Genomic DNA, 7,625 nt, shown 5'->3' with positions numbered 1-7,625 from the left:
GAGATGTCATACATGTGACAGTAGGTCTGATTTACTGTAAGCCTTTCTTATGGGATTACTTGACTCAGTCAATGTCTAACAAGGAATTAACCAATTTAGATAGTAATTCATGTCATAGATTGGAACATTTCCAGTATACATAATAATTACGGTTCCTAATAATCCTAGATGATGTGTTTAAGGCTAGTAGAACACAGAGCTGGTCACTGCCTTATTTCCTTCCTTACCGCACTTCAACTCCATTTGTCCAGAAAAGAGGATCTGCTCTAATGCAAATAAAACGGGAGCAGACACAGCCAGTCTTTGGCCAGCTCTGGGTAAGAGCTGAGCTGAAGAAACAAGGTAGGGTGCTCAGTGAGAAGAGTGGAGTGGCCTGGGCTCTGGGCAGAATGATCTGCTGGTGGGTGTGCCCAGGGATGGGTATGTCTTTCAGCAAGATTCACCCAAAGCTCACACCTTTTCCCCTCTCAGTGATGGCATGACAATGCAGTCCTATAGTTCTTGGACTTACTGGGAAATGACACCTTCAATTTACTTGGTACATTACTTCAGACAAGAGCTAAAACTTTTCTTTCTCTCGCCTTTTCATTTCTTCCTCCCTACTTTCCTTTTTTTTTCTCCCTTTCTTCTTTCTCTCCCTCCATTCCTTATTTTTTCTCCTGACCTACTTCTATTAGGAACAAATGTGACTCACTTCACAGAAAAACAAAAAACACAAGAAAACAAGGCAGCCTATCTTGACTGGTGATGGGCCGCCTGTCTTTAAACCTCTTAGATGAGGAATGTACAATCACAGTTCACAAATTTGCTTTTGATGTGTCATTAGCACTCCCCCACAAATCTCTAGCCACAAAAGTGCATGTTTCAGCTCTGTGAAGGATGGGATCAATAGAAGCAGACAGGCACAGCTTTTGGTACTGGTCACCTTTTACTTTTACATAAAGCTAAACTCTTCTATCCCAGCATTCTGGGCACTGGTTTAGTCTATAAAATTACCAAATATTTGAATGATCTCCATTCATATTCACCAAGGCCATGTGTAATCGTATGATCATCATATCTTATGATTAGAGAACAGTTTATAGCTGTGCTCAACCCTATAAGCACGGCTATGTATGTGTATGCACTGCTATATCTAAATATATATTATATATAGAAATATACAGATAGCTAAAAGCAAGAGGACATTTTAAAATCCAGAATAACTCACTATAATGATATCTATCAAAGCAATATATTTTTATGAAGAAAGAAAGAGGAAGGTGGGGTGAGTTCAAGAAGTTTCAGGCATATGGGAAGAAGGTAAGGAAAAAGTGGAGACAAATGAGAGGGAGTTATGGACATGTCTACACAAAAGTAGGGCCACCATATTGCCATCACTTCTCCTAGCTTAAAAGAACATTCTCGGAGGTGGTTATCTTAACTAATAATCTTATTCCAAAATAGCCAGACCATACATTATGTGGCAGCTGTGTGCTGGGAAAATGTCAGTCATGAATCCTGGAAAATTCTGCGTTCACCTCCTTAGGAGGCTTGCCAATCACAATCTTAACACCAGTGTCCACAAGATACATACCCCCTTATGGGCTCATCTCTGGGATCCAGTCTCAGCATAGCTTGCCAACTAATGAGAGACTTTACATCATTTTGCAATAACTTCTGAAATTGACATGCTTGCCTGAACTCTCAAACACACCTTGCTCAGTCACTTTTTTGAAGAGGCTGTTGCCAGGCAAGGCAAACGAGATCCTGCCTTTGCCTTCTGTGTCTGGGCTGGTGGCTGTTTATGGCTGACTCAATGCCTCAGCAAGTCTGTTGATCAAGGCTTGATTATTATACACATTTGACTCTACTCCATAATTTTGTGATGTGGAGCTGGAACTTAAAGGGAAGACTGTTAACACACTGTAATTTTTAGGCTATGAAAAGATAGCCTTAAAGCAAAACGTATTTCAGATATTACTACAATTACATCAATTTTGTGTTACATTAAAAAAAGCATCTCTATGAATGCATAAAAGTTTTAGTAAGGGTAAAATAACCTTGTTTTGAGATTTTGATGATATCTGTTAGAATAATAGCTGGTTGACAAACTCTTACAGCCCCCCAGTATTCTAGCACCAGGCCATTCCTGTGATCATCTGCTCTGCTCTGAAGTACAGAGGAAGAGACCCCGAAATCTACCTTTCCAAGACAATGAAGGAGCCAGGCTGGCCTCAGCACCCTTTTCCCACACTCTGTGGGAGCCAACTCTGCTGCAGGGAAGCTTCTGAAAATGGCCTCTTCCCCAGATGGGTTGCCTAAGCTGAAGACGAGATTTTGGGCCTCTCTCCTATTAACATCATAGGTTCAGTTTAGGCTTGGAGATCTGATATTCTGAAGGGCCCCAAATAAACCATATGAAGAAATCTGAGTGTGTTGGAGGCTTTGGGTATGCACGTTTCACATTAAGGAGCAATTCTGAGAAACTTCCTGCTTACTTAGTTAATAGCTTCCCTTTTTATTTTCTTTCAAGTAAGTATCAATCCTAAGTAGAATGATTTGTCTATATTAGCATTTTTGATATGCTAATGATCCACTTTAAAGTAAATGAAATTTAAATGAAATTAAATGAAAATTTAATTTTTTAAATGAAATTAAAATAAAGCTGGGTGCTGATGACTCATGCCCATAATTCTAGCTGCTCAGGAGGCTGAGATCTGAGAACTATGGTTCAAAGCCAGCTGGGGCAGGAAAGGCTGTGTGGCACTCTTATTTCCAATTAACCACCAAAAACCCAGAAGTGGCATGGTGTCTTAAAGTGGAAGAGTGAAAGCCAGATGCTGGTGGCTCACACCTGTAATCCTAGCTACTCAGGAGGCTGAGACCTGAGGATTGGGGCTGTGGCTCAAGGGGTAGGGTGGTAGCCTTGAGCTGAACAGCTTAGGGACAACACCCAGGCTCATGGATAGGGCAGTAGCCGTGAACTGAAGAGCTCCGGGATAGCATTCAGGCCCAGAGTTCAAGCCCCATGACCCACAAAAAAAAAAAAAAAAAAAAAAAAAAAAATTTAGATTTAAAACCAGTCTTTGCAGAAAAGTCCCTGTGAGCTCTTATCTCCAAATAGTCATTCAAAAACTGGAAGTGGCACTGTGGCTCAAAGTAGTAGAGCGCTACCTTTGAGTAAAAGAGCTCAGGGACAGTGCCCAGCCACAGCCCCATGACTGACAAAAAACAAAATGAACAAAAATAACCCCCATCAGCTGGCACTGTGGCTCATGCCTGTAATCCTAGCTACTCAGAAGGCTGAGATCTGAGGACTGTGGTTCAAAGCCAGCCTGGGCATGGAAGTCTGTGAGACTCTTATCCCAATTAACCACCAGAGAACTGAAGTGATGCTGTGGCTCAAAGTGGTAGAGTCTTGAGCTGAAGAGCTCAGGGACAATACCCAGGCCTACAGTTCAAGTACCATGGCCGACAAAAGCAAAAACCAAAATCGCAAAAAAAAAAAAAAAAAAAAAAAAAAAAAATCCATTCTCTAAGCTGGTTATAACAAACATTTTCTTCTGGGCACCTTCCTCAATGGTCTAAGTCGCTTTGTACAAAATACTCCTCTAGAGAATATTTTCAGGTATATTTATTCTTTATTGCATTCCTTCAATTTGCATTAAACAATATAATATTTATCTTGTTCAATATAGTTTTGGACAAAACACAAAGACATTAACCTCAATGAGTAAGAGACATAAGTTAATACAAAGTGTGCTGCTTCAGGGGAGGAGAGAGACGGGACCAGAAATGGGATCCAGGATACTGGCCACCAGCAATCACAGATTTTCACAACACAAGCCACTGTTTCAAAAGCCACAAAGTAAGCCAGGGAAAACCCACAACAAAAGTATACAGACAGCAGGATTTGGAGATGATTTGCCTTCTACTGTGGGGACAGCCACAGAGCCATACCTAAGAGCCAGGGCAGCAACAGCCTCAGGCGGTGGGGGTGGGTGGTGGCGTCTGAAGGCTGTTTATGCAGCATAGGGGCGAGTGGCATGCTCCACAAGTCTTCACCGCAGAGGATGACCTAATTAACTTACTTCTAACTCAGCAAGAAGAAAAATCCCCCTTGGAAGGACACGACCGATTCTCTCTCTGCTACTGGAAGAAGTGTGTGGAGGGCAGGGCACTGTGTGCACTATGCAGCAATGGATGCTCAAGGACTGGGGCAAGGGCTAGAAGTGGTCACATTTATTTATACACTAGATAGTACAGAGCACTGAAAATACAGGAAAGATAAATTCTAAGTAAGTCAATAGGCTAAAAAAGAATAAGTGGTATGAATGAGCCTTTAATAGTATCTGAAGGAATTGACCCACTTAGAGCTGGACGCTAATTAGTGCTAAGAGGTCTGTAAATTGGGTTGGTTTAATAGCTCCTTTCTGTTTGACATGTACATATTTCCCTCCACATCTTCCATATGTTTATAACATCAATCAAGTGGTAATGATGGGCATATCCCTTACCACAGGCAAACTGAGTGATTACATTCAGGGGACATCACAGCTAACAGTAATAGCAGGGCATTCTGCTAAGAAAGATCTCCTGATTGCAACTTGGAAATATCTCTGAAAATGATTGAGAATAGCGTTTTAGAATTTCAAATGTCCAATTCTTCAGGTAGAGATTATACCCGTTGTGGGACAGAATCTTCAACTACGTCATTACCTTTACTATTCATATAAGAAGTTCCTTGGAATCCTTACCTCTACTCACTTGGTTTGTTTAGGCAAAGACTACTTCTGGCAGGCAACACGAAGGTTGCTTTGCAGCATTTGTTTCATTTGCTGAGAGCTTTGGGGGCAGAACAGGTGCACAGGCACAGTATCTCTGATATATCAATGAGGAAGGAATCAGCTTGCATGGAGAGGAAGGACAGCATAGCATTCTAAAGCAAGTTCACACCTTCCACAAAATACGAAGGTTTCTCAAGTAGCACGAGGAAGGACATTTTATTGCACTAATCATGCAGAGCGAGCACACGCTGAAGGCGGAGAGCATTTTGCGTAATCCAGTATCATGATGAATGAAGATCCCAGGCCATCTTCACCTTGGTCACTTCCTGTTGGTCATTGTGCTGTGTTGTAAACATTCCATTTTCAATCAAAGTCAAGGGGACTACTGCAAAAGACAATGCCCAAAAAACACACAGACCATGAGCACCTGCAAAAAGCCGTTCAGCACGGATCACTAACAGCTTTTTAATGTCATCTCTACATTTTCCACACCATACTTTTGCTATCCAATGGGCACTTGACAAACGAAAATGGTCATAGCTCCATGCAGTTAAAAACAGTTTCTAATAAATATGTACCATCAAGTTTGTCCTGCATTTTGACAAGGAAGTTTTGCGAAGCAGGGCAGGGAGAGCAAACCAACAGAACAACCAACTTCCTTGCTTGGTCTGTCAGACCTACAACACAGGGAAGAATCTAATAAACGGAAACAAAGTTATCTAAAAAAGAAACCATCATTCTCATATGCAGTGTATGTAATGCTTAGGCTCTGGGATCAGTAGGGGTCTGTGGTGAGTGTGGTGTACTTACGCTCCTTCTTCTCTTAAGAGGGCCAGGAATTTCCTCACTCGGTATTCGGGATCCATCTACACACACCAGAAGAAATGAAGAAATGGGATGAATGGTTAACTTCTGCCACTTTGCACTTATGGTTTCTTACTTCTAGGCTGCATGGCAGGATGGTATCCCTGTTCCATGACCAGTGCTCTGATACAGGGTAAAGCAGAATGTCATTTAGGAGAGACCAGTGGGGTTTCTCATTATGGCAAATCCCTGTGTACTTGGTTCAAATGACCTGACCCTGCGGCCTTTCACAGCGGCCTAGACCAAGAGCTCCCTCAGCTGCGAGGCAGTACAGGGATGGTTGGAGGTTACTCTCAGGAGTTCAAATGACATCCAGTTAATGCAGAGATTTCTGGCCCTGAATTATACACACACACACGAGAAAAAAAAAAGAAAGTCAAGTAAGACCAGCCAGGTGCCAGTGGGTCATGCCTATAATTCTAGCTATTCAGGAAGCTGAGATCTAAGGATCACAGTTCAAAGCCAGTCCTGGAAAGAAATTCTGAGACTCATCTCTAATGAACTACCGAAAAAGCCAAAAGTAGAGCTGTGGCTCAACTGGTACAGTCTTGAGCACAAAAACTCAGAGACATTACCCAGGGCCCTGAGTTCAAGCCCCAGGACCAGAAAAAAAAAAAAAGGAAAACTAAAACCAAATCAGAAGAAACAAAATTTAAAATGTAGCTGAAGCTGGACACAATGGCTCACGATTGTAATCCTAGATACTCAGGAGGCTGAGATCTGAGGATCACCATTCAAAGCCAGCCCAGGCAGTAAAAAGTTTGTGAGACACATCTCCAATTAATCACCAGAAAAATGCAAGTGGCGCTGTGGCTCAAGGGGTAGGGTGGTAGTCTTGTGTGGAAAAGCTCAGGGACAGCGCTCAGGCCCAGAGTTCAAGACCGACAAAACAAAAAACCAAAAATGTAGCCAATGATCTCTACAGTCAATGGACCTGGTTCTCCTGAGCCTCTGTCCCTACCCAGTTTCTTGTTGGGAATATATGGAAAAATGAACAATGCAGGGCGCCTGGATAGCCTCAGCCTCTGCCCAGGTCATCACTATTCATCCCCTCTCCTATTCACACTAATTTGTTAAAACAGACTTTATTTTTATTGGTCTACTAGAAATATGAAGTTATCTAGAAAATGATCACTGAAAAGATCTTTAATTCCTTTAGATGAACTTTTATTGTAAGAAGCACACCTCTCTTTGAAAACATGTTTCAGGGCAGAAGTCTGTGGAGAGAGGGAACTCCCTGCCCTCCAGGAGTGGCTTTCAAGTGTTCAGTGCAGCTGGGCCAGGGTGCAACTAGATACCCCTCCAGCCCCTATTTTTTTTTTTTTGGTAAGGTTCCCCCCACCCCCTTCCACCCCAGCAAAATACAGAACAGAAGTTTCAAATGTATCAAAGTTAAGAGGTCAGACTAAGAAAAAGTGTGAATAGCTAACAAAAGAAACATTTTTTCCTCTTTGGGAATAGAATTACATATGAATCAATTGTCAAGTTATTTTTAAAAAAAGGGAACTGGCTAGAGCTCAGTTGTAGTCAGTACTTGCAGGTCTTTGCCCATTAAATATATTTAATATGTGTGAGCAACGACTTACTGACTTGCCTGTAGCTATGGAATTAAAAGTCAAGAGAAAGGGAGGAAAAAAGTAATCTAGATAAATGACTTTATTCCCTCAGGTGACATCCAGTCAGAGCAGATCCTCAGTGCTGTGCAAGTTTTAACAGAATCGTGTATGGTGAGCAGAGGGAACATGACTTACATTCTGCTCACCTACATGCCTCTCCACTCGGGCAGTCTCCTAAGGCAGATCTAAAGAGAAGTCACTCAGCTGCACAGAATCCATTTGACATGAAGGGGTTCAAACTTGGAGGCCTATGAAGTGTCAGTTGCTGAAGATTAGGCCCGAGTACCCCACTCTCACTTTCTACCCCACATGTGTAAGAAGCATTAACTTGATCACTGACCTGCAGGCATCAAAGAGGAGGAAGGGAAGGCGGTTG

At 42.2% G+C, this 7,625-nt stretch overlaps 1 protein-coding gene across 2 annotated transcripts in view; it reads right to left on the bottom strand.

Annotated features, from left to right (window-relative positions):
* Positions 1 to 3,603: 3,603 nt before the first annotated feature.
* The window catches only part of Nsf (N-ethylmaleimide sensitive factor, vesicle fusing ATPase), a 123,063-nt gene continuing 119,041 nt past the window's right edge, over positions 3,604 to 7,625 (bottom strand). The window contains exons 20-21 of one of the 2 annotated variants that reach the window (XM_090350016.1): positions 5,580 to 5,635; positions 3,604 to 5,154 (exon numbers count right to left, since the gene is read on the bottom strand). In XM_090350016.1, coding sequence (XP_090206142.1) covers positions 5,133 to 5,154; positions 5,580 to 5,635 — 78 coding nt within the window. In that variant the 3' untranslated portion in view covers positions 3,604 to 5,132. Of the gene's footprint in view, positions 5,155 to 5,334; positions 5,447 to 5,579; positions 5,636 to 7,625 lie in introns of those variants that run through there. The other variant, XM_090350015.1, reaches the window with a different exon arrangement.

This window comes from Megascapheus bottae, chromosome 17, assembly GCF_031878675.1.
Source record: "Megascapheus bottae isolate mThoBot1 chromosome 17, mThoBot2.hap1, whole genome shotgun sequence".
NCBI classification, from domain to species: domain Eukaryota; kingdom Metazoa; phylum Chordata; class Mammalia; order Rodentia; family Geomyidae; genus Megascapheus; species Megascapheus bottae.
Note: the sequence above shows the minus strand (reverse complement) of the source record. Positions and strands in the feature narration are given on the sequence as shown.